At 41.2% G+C, this 22,057-nt stretch overlaps 1 protein-coding gene across 8 annotated transcripts in view; it reads left to right on the forward strand.

The window, feature by feature from the left end:
* VWA5B1 (von Willebrand factor A domain containing 5B1) overlaps window positions 1-22,057 on the forward strand; it is a 124,946-nt gene that overhangs the window by 63,251 nt on the left and 39,638 nt on the right. For 7 of the 8 annotated variants that reach the window (XM_072609144.1, XM_072609147.1, XM_072609143.1 and 4 more), the window contains 8 exons: window positions 160-305; window positions 1,222-1,353; window positions 2,700-2,824; window positions 6,427-6,603; window positions 15,303-15,413; window positions 18,158-18,360; window positions 18,948-19,062; window positions 21,327-21,509. In XM_072609144.1, coding sequence (XP_072465245.1) covers window positions 160-305; window positions 1,222-1,353; window positions 2,700-2,824; window positions 6,427-6,603; window positions 15,303-15,413; window positions 18,158-18,360; window positions 18,948-19,062; window positions 21,327-21,509 — 1,192 coding nt within the window. The remainder of the gene's footprint in view (window positions 1-159; window positions 306-1,221; window positions 1,354-2,699; window positions 2,825-6,426; window positions 6,604-15,302; window positions 15,414-18,157; window positions 18,361-18,947; window positions 19,063-21,326; window positions 21,510-22,057) is intronic. The other variant, XM_072609142.1, reaches the window with a different exon arrangement.

Below are 22,057 nucleotides of genomic sequence, written 5' to 3' on the forward strand. Positions count from 1 at the left end.
AATCAGAGTCTTGGGCTAGTCCTTTGACTGACTCCCTGTGCCTCTAACCCAATGACCCAGTCCCCTGCCTATAACTGGCCTCTCCCCTACCCTGTTGTTACCATCTCCCCACCCTGAAGCTCCTGAATTCTGCCCAAACTATGTGTCCTTTCCTTGCAGAAACAAGAATACTTGTATGCCCAAGAACTCTGAGGCCTCCAGCAAGCCCCTGCATATAGCCCAGTTGTTAGGCAATGAGATCGCTAACCCCAAGGAGTATGACTTTAGCTTCCAACTAGAGATCCGTGGACCTTGCCTCCTTGCAGGTGAGTGACCACTATGGGTTTTCTTGGCTCCCACTGCCCTTCTCTAGGGACTGATGTAAACCATCCATTGGAGGGAAGGGTTGATGGAAGAAGGGATTTGAACTCACAAGACTATAGAAGGAACTATACAAGACTATAGAAGGAAAGAAAGGATTTATTAAGTGCCATACTAATATGTGCTAGACACTGCTAAGTGCCTTACAAATATTATCTCATTCAATACTTTCAACAGCTTTGGGAGGTAGATGCTACTATTATCCTCCTTTTACAGTTGAAGGAGACAGAGGTTAAGCAACTTTCTCAGGGTCACACAACTAGGATGTGTCTGAGGCTGGATTTGAACTCAAGCCTTCCCAACTCTAAACCCAGCACTCTATCCACTTTGCTACCTAGCTAGTGCTCTCTATAAAACACATTGTTTCTTTCTTCAAACCTTAAAGGCTTATCATGGCTATCAGCCTGGCAGGCTCCCAAGTAAAGATGGCACCTTAGTCACTTGCCTCCACTGGAAAATCTCAAGTCTTCATACAATTTCAATCATAGAATGTTAATGTAAGGAGACTTGGATGACATATTGTTAGAATACGGCCTGTCAGAGCTGGAACAGAACATAGAACATGGAATGTCAGAGCCCAAAAGGGCATCAGAAGCCTTCTGGTACGACCCCTTCACTTTACAGAGGATAACACCAAGGACCAGGGATTTGCCCATGGTCACACAACAGGTTAATGTCAGAGCAAAGACTTGAAATCAGGTCACTTGGCTGCCAGCCCAGATCTCTTCCCATCCCATCATGGAGTCTCTCCTCTGGTTGTGGATTACTTGTTGTGTCCTTATCTCTGTTTCCCTCCCTACTGAACCCATCCCACCTCACCACATGTGTCTCACTGTCTGCCTTCCTTTCTGTCCCATTCAGGAGTTGAAAGTCCCACCCATGAGATTCGAGCAGATGCTGCCCCATCTGCCCTCTCTGCCAAGAGTATCATCGTCACGTTGGCAAACAAGCATACCTTTGACAGACCTGTGGAGATTCTTATCCACCCCACTGGTAAAGGAGCCTTGAATTCCCCAAATCCTCTCCCATGGCCTTGGTGTAGCCCTGAAATGGGCCATTTGCCAAAGTTGAGGGCCCTGATGCTGAGTGGTCATTGACAGAACCCACACTTGCAGTATAAAAGCAGCCAAACTTAGTGCCATGCTAGTGTGTCACTAGTTCAATAAAAAGCTAAGAGGTGGCACATTCTTTCCCCCAAGCTATTACACCCAAGTGAACTCCTTTTGGCTGATCTTTAGAAAGATAACACCATAGATTTTGAACTAGTAGAATTACAGGCCTTTTACTCCAATATACTCATTTTATATATGGGGAAACTGAGGTGCATGATGGTTAAGTGACTTGCCCAAAATCATACAGTCACTAAGTATCTGAGGCTGGATTTGAACCCAGGTCTTCCTGAATCCAGGCTGAGCACTCTATCCATGGTGCAACTTCTCTGTAGCTTTGATTGTTGACTCAAGGGACAAAAGGCCCCTCAGACCATCTAAAACAGCAATTCTCCCTTTACACTCTTAAAAATTACTGAGAACCCCAAAGAGCTTTTATTTATGTAGGTTATATCTAGTAATATTTACCATACTAGAAATTAGAACTGATAATATTTTAAAACACTTGTTAACCCATTTTAAAATAACAACACTAAACCTGTTACATGTTAACATAAATAATATATTTTAATGAAAATTATATTTTCTGAAACAAAAATTTGAGAATTGTGGTATTGTTTTGCATATTCTTGCAAATCTCTTTAATGTCTGGTTTAATAGAAGACAAATGTATTCTCCTATATGCTCCTGCATTTAATCTCTTGTGATACGCTTTATTTTGTCTTTTTCAATTGAAGTATAAGAATAAAATTTGACCTCCTACAGATATGTAGTTGGAAAAAGGAGGAGTATTTTAATAGGCAAATAACATCTTAGTATGATTGTGAAAATAGTTATGCCCTCACAGACCCTCTAAAAAGGTCTCAGGGATCCCTAAGGGTCTTCACACTTAGAGAACCTCTGATCTAGACCAACCGCCATGTTTTCAGAGGAGGAAACTGAGGCCTGAAGTGGCTTACTCATGGCAAAATAATTCAGAAGTGGTAAAATTTGGATATGAACCTTAGGCCCCCTGACTCCCAATTATTGGGCCATACTGCTCTTTTCTGTGAGCAGCTCATCATTAGGCCCTCCAGGCCAGAGTGCACAAAGTATGATCTCCATCTTTTCAGAAATCCTTAATTCCCTGCCCTAACTTCTGCTCCCTGAGCTTCCTCCCAGTCTCCCTCAGCTCCAGGATTCAGCGTCTTCCCCTGACCTTTTCTTCCTCCTTCCCTCCTTCTCACCTAGAGCCTCACATACCACACATCCTGATGGAACAAGGGGATATGACCCAGGGGCAATTTGAGCAGCATTTGAAGGGAAGAAGTGACTTCGCCAAAGGGACCAAGAAAATTATCAGCGCTCAGAGAAAGGTAAGGCAGGTGACTGACTTGAGCTAGTAGAAACCTGAGGAGGGGAGAAAGGGGGAACGCCATCCTGGTCTTTAGGAAATGAGGTACAGAATTATAGAACTACTCAAATTTGGAGTGGAGAGGGTCCTCAGAGATCATCTATGCTAACCCTCTTATTTTTTTCAGAATAGGAAACTGAGGCCCAGAGCACAGTATAACAGAAAATCATGCATTCATTCAACATGTGTGATGTTCCAGGCACTGTCCAAGGTGCTGGAGATACATCCCTTCCTGCAGGACATTTACATTCTTCTTGAAAAACATACCTAGAAAAGTAAATAAACACACATAATGTTTTTTGCAGGCATTTGGGGTGTGGGAGGGTTAGGATGGGCTTCCTATAGAAGATGGCACTTGAGCTAAACATAGAAAGAAGCTAGGGATTCTACTAGGCAGAGATGAGCAGGATGTAAATACCAGGCACAGCAAGTGCAAAAGCAAAAGGGAAAGAAATAGGATATTGTGCTCAGAAAACAGCAAGCACGTGCTAGTTTGCCTGGGACATGAGATGCAAGAAGGAGAATAAAGTAGAAACCCCCTAAATTTGACTAGAGCCAAACTGTAGAGAGCTGGAAATGCCAGGCTGAGAATTCTGTATTTTAACCCCAGTGCAAGAAAGGGGCAAGGCATGTTCTTGACCAAAGAAGTAACAAGGTCAGATACATGCTTTAGGAAAAGCATTTTGGCAGCTGTGTGGAGAATGGATTGGAATGGGGAGAGACTGGAGACAGAAAGTCCGTGTAAGAGGTTCTCACAGTAGCCCAAGAGGGAGATGAAAACCTGTGAGAAAGTTGGACTAGATTATCTCTACAATCCTTTCCAGCTCTAACATTCATTTACTGAGTCTAAGAGTAGGGAGGGATGAGGTTGGCTCAAGATTACACACTGGGTAGGTGAAAGAGAAGTAACAGCAGCCCAGGGCTCTTAAGCTTTTCACTTCACCGCACAAGCTTGCTACATAACAAGGGCTAGGCAGAAGGGATGTAGATCAAGGCAGACCACTTCAGTCCCACTTCCAACTTCCTGCTCTGCCCCCTTTTGTTCCTGATCCTAATCAAATTGCCAAACATTCTCAGATCTCCATTGAGAGCAAGGATCTCAAGGCAACAAGGACTTCTCAGGGCTTTCCCTTCTTAGGAGAGCAGTGGATGAGAAGAATCCAGGCACTAATAGCTAATGAAGTGTTGTCATTATTCCCATTTTACAGATGAGGTAACTGAGGCAGACCCAGGGTTGTTGTGAGGATCAAATGAGATATTATTTGTAAAGTGCTTTGCAAACTTTAAAACACTATATAAAACTAGCTATTTTTTCATATTAGACCCTGTAATGAGGATCAAATGAGACCAGCTCTGGTCATCACTTTTAAAACTTTGCAGTGCAAGAGTGACAGACAGACAGAGACAAAGAGGAGAGAGACAGAGACTATTTCTATGAAGGAGCTTATGCATGTAAATATGAATACATGTATAGTATATACATTTATAGTATGTATAGCATAAACATATGTACAGATAGTATGTGTGTATATATAGTGTGTATATGTAGATAGATAGGTGGAAAGGTAGATAAATAGACAGACAGAAAGATAGATAGATAGATAGATAGATAGATAGATAGATAGATAGATAGATAGATAGATAGATAGATAGATAGACAGATATAGATATAGATACACACACTATTTTTATGAATAGGCTTTGGGGATTAGAGCCAAGCATTGAGGATGAGGTCAGGGGTTCAATTCCTCCTCTGGCCCCAGTTATGGGGCTCAGGTATCAGCCATGACCACTACCACCTCACCCCACCCTCACTATCTTGCAAACTCCTATTATTGGGGAAACAGGCCAATGACTTCAAATGACTTTAGTAGATCTCATTCCCCTGTGGGAGCCACATTTCAGAATGTTCTGCCAGAGTGAGGCCAAGCCTTGTCTCTGCGCTCTCTGGCTGCCCCGGCTGGAAAGGCCCCAGGCTAGATTCTCTTGGAGAAGTAGATGGGCAGATCCAGGCCTCACAAGCCTTCCCACATCAAAACTCTAACCCTCAGGCAAAGCAGAGCTGTCTGGGTCATCAGAAGACTCCTGGCCCATGGGTAGGGGAAGCACCTCTTGAGTCTCCCAAACTGCTGTTTGAATGATTTAGCTCAGGAAATTCAACCTCAAAAGGGAATTAATTTGTCACCTTTGATTGGTTATGCAAATACCTTGAATTCTCATTAGTTCCAGGGCCGACAGAGATCAGCCAGTTCCGGGGTAATGGGATGAGTTTATTGTAATTGGATAACTGCAGAGGGAGGAGTGATGGCAGGGAGACACTACAGAATCTTCCCCAGTATATGTCCTGCTGGCCTTGCCTCAGAAGCCACCTCTACCTTCCTTGCTTCAGAAAGAAATCTTCCCTGGGGCATTAGGGGCTGCCCACCAAATGTGACTATGACAATAGAGGACTTATTGGCATCATAGAGTGTTGGAGCTGGAATGCTAAAACATGCAATGTCAGCTTGGAGAAGCCTTAGGAGAGAGAATGTCAGACCTGGGAGGGCCCTTAGAACATAGGATATCGGAGCTGATAATCTCTTAGAACATAGAATGTGAGAATTGGGAGAGGACTTCTTACAGCACAGAATGTCAGAGATAGAAAGAATTCTAGTGAATATCAGACCTGGAAGGGACTTGGAACACAGGATGTCAGAGCTGGGAGGGCCCTTAGATCACAGAATATCAGAACTGGGAGGGTCCTTAGAATACAGAATGTCAGAGCTGGGACCATAAAATGGCCAAATTGGAAGAGGTCTTAGAACATAGAATATTACAACAACAGAACTCAAAAAGGGCAGAACATATTCCTAGATATGAAACAACCAGAGATCACTCACAGGAAAACAAATGACGCAAAACGAGTACAGAAACATTAAGAAAAATAGCAAGTAGAGGAGTTATGTGGAATCCATCCTGGAAGACTTCTTGGACGAGGCAAATAAGTGGTGGCAGGTGTCCTGGGTTGGGTGTCTTCCCCCTTCATAGTACTTCCTGATAGGCATTCTACACTTCAAACTGAGGTCTGACCAGAGCACAGAGTGGTCTATTCCATCTTCCCCAAATGCTGCTTTTTCCCACCTCTGTGCTTTTGCTCACAGTTTCCTCTATCTGACATGCCTTCCTTCCCTGTCTTTACCTGCTGAATTCTATGACCCATCCTTTAAAGCTCAAATCAAATACTAGTTTCTTCAGGAAACCTCCCCTCATCCCTCCCATTAGTAATGTTCTCTGCACCCACCCAAATCTCACGTGGCATTTACCTTACACCTCTCTGATTCTCCAATCAGGTAATACTGTGTATGCTGGTCATCGTATCCCCATGCTACACTGTGAGCTCCATGAGGGCAAGAACTGTACCGTATCTAAATTCTCTATGTCCTCCAGCACTAAGCATTGTGGGTGCTTGATCAATGTTTGCTGACTGACTCACAACTGACAGGCAGCAGGCTGGTGTAAGCTCCACAGGGTTTGCCCCAGCTCTCAGCTAGTTTTTATAAACCAGAGAATCTCTTTGTCCTCCAGGTGGAAATAATCAGGAAACGTCTCCACAAGGATATCCCTCATCACTCAGTCGTCATGCTCAACTTCTGTCCTGACCTCCAGCCAACTCAGTCAAGCCTTCGGAAGACCCATGGAGAGTTCATTTTCCTCATTGACCGCAGTGGAAGCATGAGTGGAAGCAACATCAACCGAGTCAAGGTATCCACGAGCTTAGGGTCAGACTTGATAGACTATCCAATCAAATTTACAGTATTATTCAATTACATGAACATACAATTTATTATCATGCTTTCCTATAAATTTTTAGGTTCTTTGCTACTATAAATAAAAGTTATGGATATTTTTTTTAAAATCACCTGAATATCAAATCAACTAAAAATAATCACCATAGAACTTTACAAAGGCGAATCACAAGGACTAACAAGTAACAAATGTTTGATTACACATTTTTTTCTCATTAAAGGTAATACGCATCCTTGAACATTGTCATCATTCTCCTGACCTCTTTGAATAATAACCTTCATATCTTGTAACATTTCCTATAATGCTTCATTTTATATAATTGTCTATTTACAGTATTATTCAATAACACAAACACCATCATTTATTGTCATACTTTGTTAGAAACTTTCAGGTTTTATTATTTCATAAATTATAAATAATTACAATTATATATATAATATATGCTATTATAAATAAATATAAAAATAAATTACAAATAGAGCAACTATTGATATTTAAAAAACACCCATTGAGACCGGAACCTTTCAACTTACCAGGACTTTGTGATATGTAGCAGCTTTAGTTTTCATTTCTAAACACAATAGTGTTAGAAGGAATGTCTCACGGATGAGTAGAAACATAGCTGTCATAACATTCCAAAGCTAGAAGAAGGGACCTCAAATGACATCTAGTCAGGCCATTTCATGAAATAGGGCCCCCGCCTTTATAATTGCCCTTACAAGTGATCATCTAATCCAGGGGTGGGGAGCCTGCAGTCTCAAGGCCATGGGTGGCCCTCTATTTCCGAACTTCACAGACCTGTTCAGTCAAAGGGCCACACTTGAGGTCCAAGAGGGCTACATGTATCCTTGAGGCAGCAGGTTCCCCACCCTGATCTAATCCTTGCTTGAGCATTTCCAGGGATGAGGGTTCACCTCTTTTGAGACATTCCATTGTCAGTTAACAAACATTTATTAAATGCTTACTATATTCCAGGAATTGTGCTAAGCACTGGAGATGCAAAGAAAGGCCAAAACATGATCTCTGCCCTCTAAGAGGAGACTTCTCAATAAATAGATACATATAAGATGCATAATAATATGTATAATAATAATATTTATATTGTACTTCAAGATTTGCAAAGAATTTGCATGTAAATTCATTTGATCCTCATAATAACCCTGTAAGTTCTATAATTATCCCCATTTTACAGAATAGGAAACTGAGGCACAAAGAGGTTACATGCCCTGACCAGGATCACATAGCTAGTAAGTAAGTGTCTGAGGCAAGATTCAAACTCAAGTCTTCTGGACTCCAAATCTTGTGCCCTCTCTATTGTGGCACATAGCTGCTACAAAATAGATGGATGACAATTTTGGAGGGGGGAGGCTATGGTGCCATTTCAAATGAATCTTGAAGGAGACCAGAGAAGAGAAAGGGAGAACATTAAAGGCATAAAAATCAGCCAGTGCATTTCTGATTTTGGATGAAAATATTCCTTCTCCTGAGCTGAAATGTCCCTCCTTGTTAAATACCTCCCATCAAGTCTGGTTCTGCCTGACTCCATGCTTCAAGCATAGGATTTAAAGGTATAATAATTATAATAATAATTGCATTTGTACAGTACCTTGAGACTTGCAAAATGTTATACAAATACTACCTCATTTGATTTTGACAACAACCCTGGTAGGTAGGAGCTATTATTACTACCATTTTACAGGTGAGGAAACTGAAACAAAGACTAGTGACTTGCCCAGGGTCACACAATTGCAGTGTTAGATAATTTCAACTCAAGTCTTCCTGAACTGAAGTTCAATGCTCTGTCCACAGTGCCACCTAACTGAGAGGCCTTCATATTTTTATAGATGAAGAAACCAAAGCCCAATGAATGCAAGTGACTTGTTCAAGTTCACCCAATTAGCCTGGATTCAAATCCATCTCTTTTGAGAAAGGCATTATAGTATAATGGAAAGAGAATTGACTCTGGAGTCAGAGGACCTCTGCTTAACTCCTAACTCAGTGACTTATTATCTGGGTAACTTTACTTCTCTAGGTAGCAGTTTCCTCACCTCTAAAATGGGGGAGGGGGAGATTTGAGGGTTCAAGATACGATCTGTAGTGTCTTTTCAATTTTGACTGTCATAATATCCCATATACCCAAACCCATTGTTCTTTTGACAACACACTGGGTTATCATGTTATAAGGTTAATTGCTGTGAATTTACTGCAGAGTTCTGGGATCAAAAGAATCTTGATTTAGATGAGAGAGGGGAGGGAGACATGGGAAGGATGGGAAGAGAGAGAGGGAGAGAGAGAGAGAGAGAGAGAGAGAGAGAGAGAGAGAGAGAGAGAGAGAGAGAGAGAGAGAGAGAGAGAGAGAGGAGAGAGAGAGATGGCTATTCTGGGACCAGGTCAAGTGCAAGTCATATCATCATTTCTCTGATGGCATGGTCTTCTTCTGAAACAAAGGACAAACACACACACACACACACACACACACACACACACACACACACACACACACACACACACAGTCTTTCTCCAGACTCAGAGTTGACCAGTTTTGAAAAAGCCATCTCAAGTGCTGAGTAGCTGTCCATGGTGCTAAAATTGCCCCTGCGTTCCCTCAGGCAACTTAAAACCTCACTAGAATAAGGAGGGATGTTCTAAATAGTGCAGGGGAATTCATCCTAGAAAGAGAAAGGAATAAGGTAGAGATTTATTTTACAGAAAATAGCCCTCCATCCTGGCCAAATCACTTTTTTCATGAAATACTATTCTCAAATTATTTTAATATGGTGCCATAATGAAGTGATTCTCAAAGTCTGGCCCCTTTCAAGGAGTCCATAAGGCCAAAGCTATTTTAATAATAATATTAAAATGTTTTAAGTCCTAATACAGTAAATATTGATAGGTATAACCTGTATAAATAGAAGTACTTTTAACAGGGCACTCAATAATTTTCAAGAGTGTAAAGACATCCTAAGACCAAAAAGTTTGAGAACCATTGATGTAGTTGTTAGTAGAGAACACATTGGATTGAGAAGCAAGAGACCTGAGCTAAAATCTCTCCATTCTGCTATTTCCTAATTATTCAACCTTGGACAAATCCCTTTCCTTCCTTTACATGCAAAATAAGTGGAGTGAACAAACTGATCTCAAAGGTCCCTTCCACGACATTCCATGTTCTAATGTCCCTTTACATCTAACATTTTACATTCCAAGCTATTCTCCAGATCTGTTATCTGATTTGATGAGAGTATCCTTAAGCTTTCTATTTCATTTCACTGAGGTTAAAATTATTTCTTCAGTGAGGAACACTGGATTCGCAGACTGAACCTAACCCTTTTAGAACGTGTCATAGAAGTTATGGCCAAAAGTCACTAGGAGCAGTAGCCTACTCATTACATCTGTAAATTCCTGAGAACTCATGAAAAACCTAGTGGTCCCCCATGGCAGAACTCCCAGATGGGACTAAATGGGAGTAGGTAAAGAAGGAAAACCTGTACAGCCTGAGTTCAGCCAATTTGATTCTTCAGATGCTGTTCTCCAGGGAAAAAAACACTCTGTGGGGGGAGCTCTAATAAGTGTGAGCAGAAGCAATCCGTATGAATCAGCAGAGGCTGCTGTTAAATTAGTAGCTAATGGAAAAATGTAGTGATATTGACTTATTTGGTCAAGAAACAGAATATATTGACCCAAGCAAGGAAGAGAAATGGGGAGAAAACTTAGGTTAATATTGACAGTGGGGAATGTGGCAGGGAGATCTGCTGGTCCCTGAAACTAGGGAAACTATGTGATCTGAATGTTGTCCTGATGTTTTATTATTGACTCTTTTTCTCCAGATTACTATGTATAACTCCTTTCCTCCTTAGTCTATTAATAAGCCTTTCCTGCTCTGAAGCAAGACAGAAGATTGGGTTAGTATTTAGATGGCTAGAAAGTTCTAGTGTAGGAAATAGGCATTTATATCCCTGCCTCTCTCACTGACAGTTTAAACTATGTGTGGAATCTTCTACCTCAATTTCACCCAAAATATAGGATCACAGAGTATTAGGTAACTTAAAATTCTGAAGGTCAGAACTGTAATGGAATTTAGACAATGGATAAAATAGAATGTTACAGTCTGGAGCATGTTAGAATATAGAATATTGGAGGTGGAAGGGACCATAAACCATAGACTGTTAAAATTGTAAAGGACTTTAGAAAATTATCTTATTCAATCTCCCCATTTTGTAGATTTCAAAACTGAGGCTCAGAGGAATGAAGTGATTTGACCGAGGTAATGCAATATACTGATCACAAGGACTGTAACTCAGGTCTCCTTATCTCCAAACAGGTGTTTTGTTTTATTTTGTTTTAACCACACCATATTGCTGATATAAAATTAACATAGTGGTCATTCCTTCCTCCCAAATACTACACATCCTAGATGGGGGTTAAGAAGGCTAAAAGGATTATGTTCCTAATGAGTAATGAAAGGGACAGTGGTGATATAGTGACAAGCTGTTTAATGACTATTATTATTGTTTGTTCTTCACTTTTGAAGTGGACCACTGACATCATAGTATGATGTCTTGACTTGCACATGAATTGGATTTAAGTGAGGCAGAGTTTCTCAAAGTCATCAGTCTCACTCTCTTCCTGAATCATCAAAGGTAGTAGCAGGACAAAAGTCAAGATGACTGACAATGGTCTTGACTGCAGTGGATGACTTTGGTATCTTTGATGCCTAACCAAGTTCTAAGTCCTCCAGAGTGTCTGCTTTAGCCACCTTCATGGCTGTTGGAACAAATTGTTCTCATCCACCTATTCCACAAGGGAAAGTCTTCACATGCTTGTTATAGACACCCCCCCGGATTCATCAATGGATTTGAGGCCCGTTGGTTACCTGGTTTATCCCAACTGCCTAGATGGTTTTATCAGGTATGACTGCTAAGCATGCTACAGTGTCTTGGAGCCAGGATGAAAGTTGGGTGGAGGTGGACACCAAAGATGGATGAGCAGCCTTGAAAAGGACTTGATAAGTCATCACAACAGATTGCTAGTCCTTCCTGGTCACCCCATACACCCCAATGACTACCATACACTTGTGGTGATTCAGGTGGGCACAAGAATATTGCTAGAAGGAACTGAGGAAGTATTACTTAAAATCATGAAGTCTTAGGCAAGAAACTTAAGATGTTAATGATGCTGGTGAAGTTTTCACCATTCCCACAGATCAAATACCCAGACTTCAAAAGAGAAATGTGGATTTGAGAAGTGGACATATGGTTGAGAGGATGGTATTTGAGAATAAGGTTTTGGTTTCTGGATAATAGCCTAAAATGTGATTATGATAGGCTCCAGGAATGGAGTATACTACCAGGGGCTGGTAAAACGTATGTGTTTGGAGCCTTGAAGATCTAATTAAGAAGACTTCACGTTGAAAAGGAATTTGGAAAGAGAACTGCCTATGTAATCCACCAAATTAGCTAACCTAGAGAACAGCTATAATTTAAAAAGAATAACAGCATGCAGACACACCCACAGGAGACAACCTCTAAGGAAGGATGAAGCTCCCCAAGTCCCTGACCTCAGATGTCTACACACAAATACACAAAGTAGAGATAATTAACTAAGATGAACTAGAGATTCTAGAGCAAAGGGACAGATCTGTCCTCAATGATATCACTGAGACTTCATGAGATGAAACCCATGCCTGAAATATGGTACTAGATTATACATATACATATATATATATATATATATATATATATATATATATATATATATATATATATATATATATATATAATTAAAAAGATACAAGATAGAGAAAGGTAAGGAGGGGACTGAGTAATGTTGTATATTAAGAGAATGAGCTCATGTGAAGAAAACCAGCAACCACAGAGGAGAAGCACAAGGAAGAGTATCTGGGAGCAGCTAGTTGGTGCAGCGGAGAGAGCATCAGCCCTGAGTTCAAATCTGACCTCCGATACTTACTAGCTATGTGACCCTGGGCAAGTCACTTAACCCTGATTGAGAGAGAGAGAGAGAGAGAGAGAGAGAGAGAGAGAGAGAGAGAGAGAGAGAGAGAGAGAGAGAGATTGGGTAAATATCAATAGAAATAGAAAAAAGGAATATTTGTCATCAACAAAATACATCGCAGTCTTGCTTTTATATTTGTATTCCCAGCAGTTAATTCAGTGTGTGGTACAGTAAGTGCCATTCATTCATTCATTCATTCATTCATTCATTTATTCATTCATAGATGCCATTTGAATAGAAAGAGGAAATAAAGGGGTAATTTAAGAAACATCACAAGCTTGACACAGCAGTATCTTATAATAGTACTAGGAGGCTTCAATTTTCCACATATATTTCAGCATTCTCTCTCTGCCAAAAGTAGGTCTGCTAATCATTTTTTAGCTTATGTTAATGATAATTTCATCCTTTAAAAGGAGGAAGAACCACAGAAGGGAATTTCAATTCAGGATCTGATTCTGACCAGCAAGGACTGGAAAAGGCAGAACAAAAATGACTAATAAGACATTGAAATTGAAGATAAATAGGGAGGGAAATGATGAGACAGCTTCTAGCTGCATTTTATGAGTTCCAGTGTCCAGGACAAAGTAAACCATATTACTGGGATTTTAAAGAACTGACTATTGTAAACAGGTCCTACAGAATTCGCCATATTTAAAGAGACAGTCTGGTGCATCAAATAGAGCACTCAACCCAGAATCAGCAAAACTTGCCTAAATCCTTATTTAAAGTAGGGTTGGATATTTGATGTTCTAACAAGTCTCAGTTTCTCTGATCCTCAGTTTCCTCAGCTGTAAAATGGGGATAATAAGAACACCTTCCTCACAGATTGTTGTGAGGATTAAATGAGATTGTATATGTGAAGTGTTTGGCAAACTTCAAAGCTTTATTTAAATTATTGTTTTGGTTATTATTGTTTACTTTTTTTGACAGTGTTATTAGACTCATTGATCAGGGGAAGGCTGTAATTATAGTTATCTAGATTTTAGCAAGTCATTGGATAAAGTGTTTTGTGTTATTCTTGATAGGAAAAAAGTAGGCTTGATGCAGTTTAGTGGAAATGGAACTGGCTGAATGGCTGAACCCAAAGTCTTGTTAGAATGGTTTAGATGTCACCTTGGAAGGAGGTCCCTATTCTGGGCCTTGTGTTCATTACAATTTTTATCAATGACAAACAAATGAATGGATGGCTTGCTTATCCAATTTGTGAATCATAGGAGACATAACTGACACTTCAGAGTGAGAGAGTAGAGATTCAAAAATTCTTCACCAGGCTAAAGTGTTGGTTAAAATTATGTATATAAGCATGTATACATATATGCACACATATATGTATAAAACAACATGAATTTTGATAAGAATGAATGTAAAGTCTTATACATAAGCTCACAAAATCAAACATAATATTCTCAGCAATGCAAGGTTCTAAGACAACTCCAAAAGACTCAGGTTGGAAAATGCTATCCACATGCAGAGAAAGAACTTTAAAGTCTGAATGCAGATGGAAGCAAACCATTTGTTCTCTTTTTTTGTGGTTGTTTTCTTTAGTTTCTTCTTTCTTATGGTTCGCTCCATTGGTTCCAATTCTTCTTTGCAATATGACTAATGTGAAATTATATTTAATATGAATATATATGTAGAGCCTATATCAAATTGCATGCCATCTTTCAGAGGGAAAGAGGAGGAAAGGGGAGAAAATTTAAAACTCAAAATCCTATGGAAGTGAATGTTGAAAACTAAAAGTAAATTATTTTTTTAATAAAAGGAAAAAATCAAGTATAAGACTCAGGGAGGCTTGGTTAAGCAGCAGTTCATCTGAGAAAGGTTCTAGAGTTTAAGGGGATTCCCAACTCAATATGAGTCAATAAAGTTGACATGATATGGCAGGTAAAAGAGCTAATGCATTTGGTATTAAGAGAAGTATACTGTCCAGTAAGAGAGGGAAAGTGATAGTCCTATTCTACTCTGTCCTTGGCAGATCACATGTGAAGGATTGTGTTCAACTACAGATATCAAATGTTAGTGGTGGGGGGGATGATAAATTGGAGAGCATCCAGAGGAGGGTGACCAAGATGGCAGACATCCTTGGGATCATACCAGATGAGCACCCATTGAAGCAACTGGGAGCACTTTGTCTAAAGAAAGTGTAAGAAGGACACAATAGGTATGTTCAAGTATTTGAAGGTCTAGATAAGAGTCATAAACATCTCTGACTCTTTGAACCTTTTAATCTCAAAACCATAGGCTGAGAATCAGTCTCCTGAACATTAGAATTATTGAATATTCTAACATTAAAATCATAGACTCCTAGAACCATGGAATCTTGGGACACTAGCACTTTCGAGCCATAAAACATTAGATTTGGAAGGGACTGAAGATGTCTTTTTGTCTAGTTTTTCTCCAAAGTCTGCAATCCTATTCTCTAATTGAATTAGATTGAGTGACTGGGCATTGACTATCATGCCAAGGCAAGAGTACTCCATTTCATGATTGGACAGTTGGCATTGTTACTGTTTTTTCTATTGTGTTGAGAGAGGGAAACAAACTGCTAGAAGTGAAAGGACAGGAGGATGACTATTCTGTGTCCAAACTATGCCAGCCAGACAGTGACTCCCAGAGTTCTAATAGCCCCTTTTTTCCTTATCCAGGAAGCCTTGATCCTCATTCTCAAGAGTCTCATGCCAACATGTCTGTTCAACATCATTGGATTTGGTTCCACCTTTAAGACTTTATTCCCTTCCAGTCAGGTCTACAGTGAGGTAAGAGGCAATATGACTGATGCCCTCCAGACTGAAGTAAGGAGGAGAGGGGAAGACCTGAATGTGAAGGATTTTGTAAGTTCCTTCAGAACAAGGACAATTTTTTCATGCTTCTTTTGTATCTCCAGTGTTTAACACGGTACCCGACACATAGTAGGCATTTAATAAATGCTTCTTGACTGGACTTGAGCTGAGCTAGACAACACAATGAATAGACAGAGTCAGAGAGAACTGAGTCCAAATACTGCCTTAGATACCAGCTGTGTGACCCTGGGCAAGTACATTACCTTTCTGAAATTTAATTTCTTCATCTGAAAAATAAGGTGGTCAGACATTATTGTCTCAAAAGCTGATTCCATCTCCAAATCTGTGATCAATAGTCTTAAAAGTGGCAATTCACCTAGAAACCAAACCAAGGGCAGGAGCTAAGTTTTTGAGGAAGCTGTTCAAAGTTTCATAGTGCTCAAATTCATGGCCCTACTGGCTATCCATTTTAAATGAGACTATGCCCATGCTGACATACTTGTAGATCCACCGAAAGTTTTAGACCTAGTGAGGCAACTATGTTGTCATGGATAGAACATGGGGCCTGGACCTCAGTTTCAGTTCCAGCTCTGCTACTAACTCACTGAGTGACCTTAGAAAAGTCACTGAACTTCTCTGTACCTGAGCTTCCTCATTTGTATGACAAAGACATTAATGCTTGTCTGCCAAACTCATAGGAGCTATATTGTGAGGATATGATGAGGTAAGGTAATATATAAATATATGTGTGTTATTAATAATTATATTATATTATATATGAATAAATATATAAATAAAAGAGAACATATAAAATGGTTTGTCAACTATAAAGCAATTATAAAAATGTGAGCCATGTGGGGCCCTGTAAGTGGTGATAACTAGGGAAAGGCAATTAATATATCTGCATCAAGGCACAGCATGGAAAGGTTATGGGCCCAAAGGACCATAGGATGCTGATTTGGAAGGAACATAGAATGTTTGAACTGGAAATGGTCTTGGAACAGAATTTTAGAGCTGGCAAGGACCTTAGAGATCACTGAGTCCAACTGCATCGTTTTACAGATGAAGAAAATGCAACTGAGAGAGTTAAAATGACTTGCTCAGTGTCATGCAACTTGTAAGAACTACAAGCATTAAGAGTAATGTGGGAAAGAAGGCAGATGGGGGATCTTTGGAGAGGAGGGAATGTTGGCCTCCACACCCAGAAACATGTCTCCTGGGGTCTTGGAGGTCCCAGATAAGTCAAAGAGATATTGATGGTAGCTGCTGGGAAAACCTTCTCCATCTACCTCTTTCTAGCTCAGGGATCTGATCCTCTTGACCTCAGTCTTGACCAGATCCTGGCTCCTAAACTCTTCCAGATCATAAGAGAAGGAGCTTTGGAAGAAAGAAGAAACCTAACTGATGTTTCCCATCCCCCAAGTTTTCTGAGTTAGCTTGTCAACCTGGCCACTGGGGATACAGGATAACTTGTGAGCTTGAAGCAGTGGAGTTCCTGATTGGAAGAGGTGGAATTTTCTAGACTTCTCTTAAAAGAGATGGTTGGCAAATGAAGGTGCTTTATTGCTCGCAAGAATCTACTTTGTCTTTGTCCTTGCCTCACAGCTGAGATGTGACCATTTCCAACATGGAATGAACACTGGCCTAAGAAGCAGGGAACATGGGTTTGAGTCCTGATTCTGTCTCTACCAAGGCCATTCACTTCTCATGGATTGTTGGGTTAAACCTCTCCTAAGGTGCCTTTCATGTGGGACAATCTGTTTTCTGACATTCTTTGTTCTAATGTCCCACCTTAATATTCTTTTTTTCCATCTTAATATTCTAACATAGGACAGATGGCATGGTATGGTGAAAAGGACATAGGAGTTAGAGTCAGAGAACTTGGTTTCAAATTCCATCTCTCCCACAAATTATCTGAGTGACCTTGGGCAAAGCACTTAATTTCTCTGGGGGGAGGGGCAGATAGAGCACCAGTGCAGGAGTCAGGAGGACCTGAGTTCAAATCTCACCTCAGACACTTGACATTCACTAGCTGTGTGACCTTGGGCAAGTCACTTAATCCCAACTGCCTCATCTTGGGTCATCTCCAGTCATTCTGATGAATGTCTAGTCTCTGGATTCAGATGGCTCTGGAGGAGAAGTGAGGCTGGTGACCTGCACAGCCCTCCCTCACTCAAAACAAAAGTCAAGTGCAAGTCATGTAATTATTTTTCCGATGGTGTGGTTTTCTTCAGCAACGAAGGATGAACACACACACACACACATTAATTATTCTGGGCTTCAGGTTCTTTATCTGTAAATTGTTAGGTAGGTTAGATGATCTCGGAGGTCCTTTCATGCTGCTAATCTATGATCCAATGATTCGATGAATCTGCTAGTGGGAAGGGCAGATTTTGGTCTGCAAAACCAGAAAATGTCTTGGAAGCCAGGGAGAGTCAGTATGTCAGTCCCCATGAGTCTTAGGAAATGATCAACTTTTGGGTGACTCCTAAGGTCTTTCTGCCTTTCCCTTTCTCTGTCTCTGTGTCTCTCAGTCTCTGTCTCTCTCTATCTCTCTGTCTTTCTCTCTCCCTCTGATTCTCTGTCTCTATCTATCTCTCTGTTTCTCTATCTCTCTCTATGTCTCTCTGTGTCTCTCTCTCTCTTTCCTTCCCTCCCTTCCTCTCTCTGTTTTTCTGTCTCCCTCTATAGAGACTCTCTCTCTTCTTCCTGTCTTTCAGGAGAACTTGACTACTGCATGTGACAGCATCCAGAATCTTCGGGCTGACATGGGTGGCACCAACATCCTGTCCCCCCTCAAATGGATCACCCGGCAGCCCCTCCATGTGGGCCACCCGCGCCTACTCTTTTTTCTCACTGATGGTTCAGTCAACAACACAGGAAAAGTGCTGGAGTTGGTCCGAAGCCACGCTTTTACCACCAGGCCAGTTGGGAGGAGGGGACAGGAGAGTAGGATCCAAGCTTGCTTAGGAAGACAGTTCTGGGAGGCCCAGGCAGAGAAGTCCTGAAAACACACAGAGAGCATCCATGCATTTCATGGCATTCTGCTCGTTCAATAAGCTCCATGTCTATTCAATGGTGGAGTGCATGCTCCTTGGGAGTATGGACTGTTTGGCTCTTGCATTTGTACACAGAAGATGCTGGACAAATGAAGGAATGATTCTATTAACTTAAAAGTACTGGCTAAGTGTTTACTACATACCAACCACTGTACTGAAAACTGAGGATACAAATACAAAATGGAAGACAGCCTCTGCCCTTCAGGATAATACACCAAGGAATGATGGGCACATAGGGATATTTTGGTTGGGAAAATTAGATGTGTCTCCTGTGCTGAGAAATTTATTTTAATCTTACATGGGGTATAGTGCTAAAATAAAAATTCTTGCACCCAGTGCCCACCTAAGGTTCTTTCCAGGGAGGTTTTTGCTGGATTCTCCCTAAGTGGTTGGGAGAAAGGGGAGGAAGTAGTAATTACAGCCTCACTCCTCCCCCTCCTGTCTCTATCAGATGCTATAGCTTTGGGATTGGTCCAAAAGCCTGTCCAAGACTGGTGGAGGGGCTGGCAGCTGTATCTAAAGGCAGTGCAGAGTTTGTGGTACAAGGGGAAAGACTCCAGCCCAAGGTAAGTTGGAGGGCCACCATGACCCTGATCTCCCTTAGCTCCCCCATTTCCCTTATCCTCTCCACTGTATCCCTTCCACTCTCTCCTTCTCTTCTCTCAGACCATTTTGTCAGATCAATTGCCTATTGCCACCAGGAAGCCCACCTTCTTGGATGAAGGGGGTATCAACCTCTTCAGAGAACCTCCGAGAGTAGGGCAGGTGCCTCTCTTCTCTGAAGGGAAGGGCCGGGGGCAGCATTTACTGTCTCCCATTCCCATTTTTCAAATGAAGATACTGAGGGTCACTGTGCACTTGAGACTGGCTCAGTCATCTGAATGACAATAACAACCCAAATTTTCACTCTTCCAAATACTATCGCATTTAGCCTCCAGTCGAACTAGCTCTAGGAGGAGCTCCCTCCTCAAAACTCCAAGAGGCCAGTAGAACAAGGATTACTCTTCTCATTTTGCTATGAAGTTGTTGAGAATGTTCTGTCTATGTTCTAAGTCCCCTCTCAATGGATCTGTGAAATAAGGCTATATATTCAATAATTAAAGTCCTTGGTGGAAAAATCTCTTTAGCTGGTATTTGCAAATGCAGAGGAGCTAGACTAATTGATGATGAGCCCTCACAAGGTGTATCCCCTCTACACTCACTCTCTTAGCTCACACAGGCAGGTTGGATCTGCAAAGGATAGGTGACTACTGCTCCCCTCCAGCCTCTAAAGAGAACCCCAGGTTGTTATGCTTCTTAAATGTTGTCATTCATGAGCTCCTACCATGTGTGCTCCACCAGTATCATTCAGTCAATTGACATCTACTACCCTGCACAAAAGACAGCTTATTGAGAACGTATAATACAATGAAATACTACCCCAAACTGAAGGTGTTCATTCTCCTGTGCACAGTCTCAATCCCTAGAGAGAATGCACTCAAACAGAAGGTACAAATGTAGACCACATGTGGAGTCAAAGGGTACTTAGCAACACCTAGACCTAGGAGTCCTTTTCCTTCACTAAAGAGTACCCACCCAGTTCACCGCAGGCAGGGATTCATGGTGGATGAGGTGCTTTGTTGGTCAATAGGGCTGGCACTTTATAGAACACAAATACTGTTGCCATTCACTCTGAGGGTCTCCACTACTGACTCTGGTTGGACCTTTTGATAGCAGGTCAAAATTTAGTCAATTCTATCTCTATCTCCTCACTCATTTATCTAAGATGAGGAAAGAATAAACACAAGAGAAACAAAAGGAATGGAAGCACCATGTATTCACAGACACACGGTAGCCAGATGGGAGAATCCAGCTCACTGCTGTCCCATCCCCAATCCAACAGTCTGCCCCTTCCCTCCAAGGAAAAGAGGGCTGAGGGCTAAGATTTCCCCTTATTATCTCCAGGTAGTTCTCCTCAGTAGCTCATCACAATGCATTAGAAACCTCTTAGTCATCTTGACCAACAAGAAGCAATTAGAGAATCCCCATACTTGGTCTGAAGCGTGGGTAAGGACCTCTCTAACAGCTATGACTGGAGCAGGCCTACCCCAGGCTTCCATGTACTTGTCTGGAATTCCAACTGAGCATGCCCCAAAATGGAGAAGTAAAAGGGATCATGACGCATGAGTTGACAAACAGGCACAATCCTGGATAAATTCCCATGGTAAAATCTTTCCAGATATTGGTGACATCCTCAGAGCTAAAGTCTGTGTGATGTCAAGAAACCAATAACCAGAATATCTCAGTTCTAGTTCTAAAACTGCCACTAGCTCATTGATTTTAAACAAATCCTTTCACTTCTTTTGGCCTCAGTATCTTCCTCATTAAAATGAGGGCTTTGTGTTAGATGATCACTTATATCCCTCCAGGTTCTAATATTCTATATTCTAAGGCCCATTTTAGCTTTAATGTTCTAAAGTCTCCCCCATCTCTGACATTCTATGTTCTAAGGTCTACTTCTGCTCTGACACTCTAAGTTCTAGGGTTCCTTCCACTTCTTACATTCTGACATTCTATGGTCTCCCTCAGTACTGACATTCTATGCCTTAAGTTCCATTGCTGCTCTGATAGTCAATGTTCTGAGGTCCTTTCCTATTCTAACAGACTCTGTTCTGGCTCTAAGAAGTAAAGAGAAATGTACATTTACATATAAAGATTCTTGCTGCCACTTCCATCATCACAACCCCATATTTTCTTGTATTGTTCCCAAAATGATACCTTCTTTTTCCCCTGCCAGTTTCTATGCCCATGCACACATTTGAATACGGCTTCTGCTCCCTACCTCCTGCAGATGATCAAGTCTCTGAAGAAGGCCATGGCCCCGGTCCTCAGTGATGTTACTGTGGAGTGGAATTTTCCAGAAAGCGCTGAAGTTCTAATCTCACCTATCAGCTCCAGCTCCCTCTTTCCTGGAGATCGATTGGTGAGCTATGCCATCGTGTGGAACTCTACTTACCAACTCAGCTCCAGAGTTGTAAGTATTTGTGAGGAGTTGTGACTTGACAACTGCTCTTTGACCTGGCTGTACTTCTCTTTCTCTCTTAGACCTCAGTAAAACTGTTTACTTTCAACACAGAATTGAGAGTTGAGAAGTGAGACCAATTCAAATCCTTAGGAAAGCTATGGATGCCATTGAAAGACATAAAGAGAAACACAGACTAGGAATTGGGTGGATGGGGTTTGAATCTTTGCTTTTTGCTGCAATCTTGGGTAATTCCTGTATTCACTCTGGGTCTGGGTTTCTTGATATTTTCAAAGATAGAGCTGGACTAGATTATCACTCAGATTCTTCTAGCCCTGACATTCTACACCCTAAGGCTTGGAAATCCCCCACCATTCCTGATTCTCTGCATTTCCCCAAATCAATATTTGTCTTCAAATATTTAATCACAGAATTTTAGAGTTAGGACCTCAGAGGCCCTTTAGTAAAATTCAGCCATGAACAAGAACTCCCTCTACATCCTACCCAGTGGGTATCTAGTCTTTGTTTAAAAACCTTTAGAGATAAGAAACCCATTACCT

This window comes from Notamacropus eugenii, chromosome 5, assembly GCF_028372415.1.
Source record: "Notamacropus eugenii isolate mMacEug1 chromosome 5, mMacEug1.pri_v2, whole genome shotgun sequence".
NCBI classification, from domain to species: Eukaryota; Metazoa; Chordata; class Mammalia; order Diprotodontia; family Macropodidae; genus Notamacropus; species Notamacropus eugenii.